The sequence below is a fragment of the Pygoscelis adeliae genome, unplaced genomic scaffold (assembly GCF_000699105.1).
Source record: "Pygoscelis adeliae isolate BGI_AS28 unplaced genomic scaffold, ASM69910v1 Scaffold193, whole genome shotgun sequence".
NCBI lineage: Eukaryota > Metazoa > Chordata > Aves > Sphenisciformes > Spheniscidae > Pygoscelis > Pygoscelis adeliae.
The window spans coordinates 10,993-12,096 of record NW_008824406.1 but is presented as its reverse complement, the minus strand read 5'-3'; the positions used below and the strand labels follow the sequence as shown (position 1 = coordinate 12,096).

General features: G+C 56.3%; 1 protein-coding gene across 1 annotated transcript in view; it reads left to right on the top strand.

Annotated features, from left to right (window-relative positions):
• Position 1: 1 nt before the first annotated feature.
• The window catches only part of NECAP2 (NECAP endocytosis associated 2), a gene marked incomplete at both ends in the record, with an annotated part of 2,831 nt that continues 1,728 nt past the window's right edge, over positions 2-1,104 (top strand). Inside the window, 3 exons of the mRNA XM_009320427.1 lie at positions 2-89; positions 186-290; positions 768-849. Of these exons, the coding sequence (XP_009318702.1) occupies positions 2-89; positions 186-290; positions 768-849 (275 nt within the window). The remainder of the gene's footprint in view (positions 90-185; positions 291-767; positions 850-1,104) is intronic.

The following is a 1,104-nucleotide window of genomic DNA, read 5'->3' as shown; positions in this document are numbered from 1 at the left end:
CCGGCGGGACCAGCCGGCGTGGAGCGGCAGGCTGCGGATCACGGCCAAGGGCAAGATCGCCTTCATTAAGCTGGAGGACAAGACCTCGGGTAAGGAGGAGGCGAGAAGGCGACGGCTCCGCGCCTCTCCGTGGGGAGGAAGACGCTACGCCCTGGCATTAACCCGCTCCCGTTTCTCTTTTTCAGGAGAGCTTTTTGCCCAGGCGCCGGTGGAGCAGTTCCCTGGCATCGCTGTGGAGAGCGTGACGGACTCCAGCAGATATTTCGTCATCCGGATCGAAGACGGGAACGGTATGTCGCGATACGTGGGGGACAGGTTGGGGGAATCGCCTCAGAAAGTCTTCAGTGCCCTCGCTGCTCTTATTTGTGAAGGATTCCTGCTTTCAAGGGCTAAATATTCTCTGCAGACGGTGGCAAAGAGACGAATTATCTCACTCCCACGCGCCAGCTGCGCTCTGTCCTTCACCAGGAATAAAACCAGTTTAATTTTGCTGCTCGGCATTAGCGTGAGGACGCCTCTGCGTGCAGGATCATCACCGTGATGCCAACCTCTGCTTCGACTCGCTTATATTAATTTAAAAGCCGGTTTTACTAAGCCTGTACGGGCAACCAGCGAGCTAAAGATATCTCCGGTCCCATATCTCAGTCTCCGGAGTCCCAGCTCCAGCTGGAGGAGGCGGCGGGCACGGGGGTGTGCGGGACGGGGTGTCCCCTCCCTCTTCCTCCGCTGCTTTGCGATTCCAGCCCCTACTCTTCCTCCTTCCCCAGGCCGCCGAGCTTTCATCGGAGTCGGCTTTGTCGACCGAGGAGATGCTTTTGACTTCAACGTGGCTCTCCAAGACCATTTTAAGTGAGTTCGTGCCTCTCCCTGTGTCCTCTCGGCTCGATTCTTTTTGCGGATTTCTGCCAGAAATGGTGGGGGAGAGGAAGCCGTGAGCTCCTGTCGCGCTGTCGTGGTTTAACCTCCGTCGGCAGCTGAGCACCACGCAGCCGCTCGCTCACTCCCCACCACCCGGTGGGATGGGGGAGAGAATTGGAAGAGCACAAGTGAGAAAAACTCATGAGTTGAGATAAAAACAGTTTAATAATTGAAATCAAATGATAA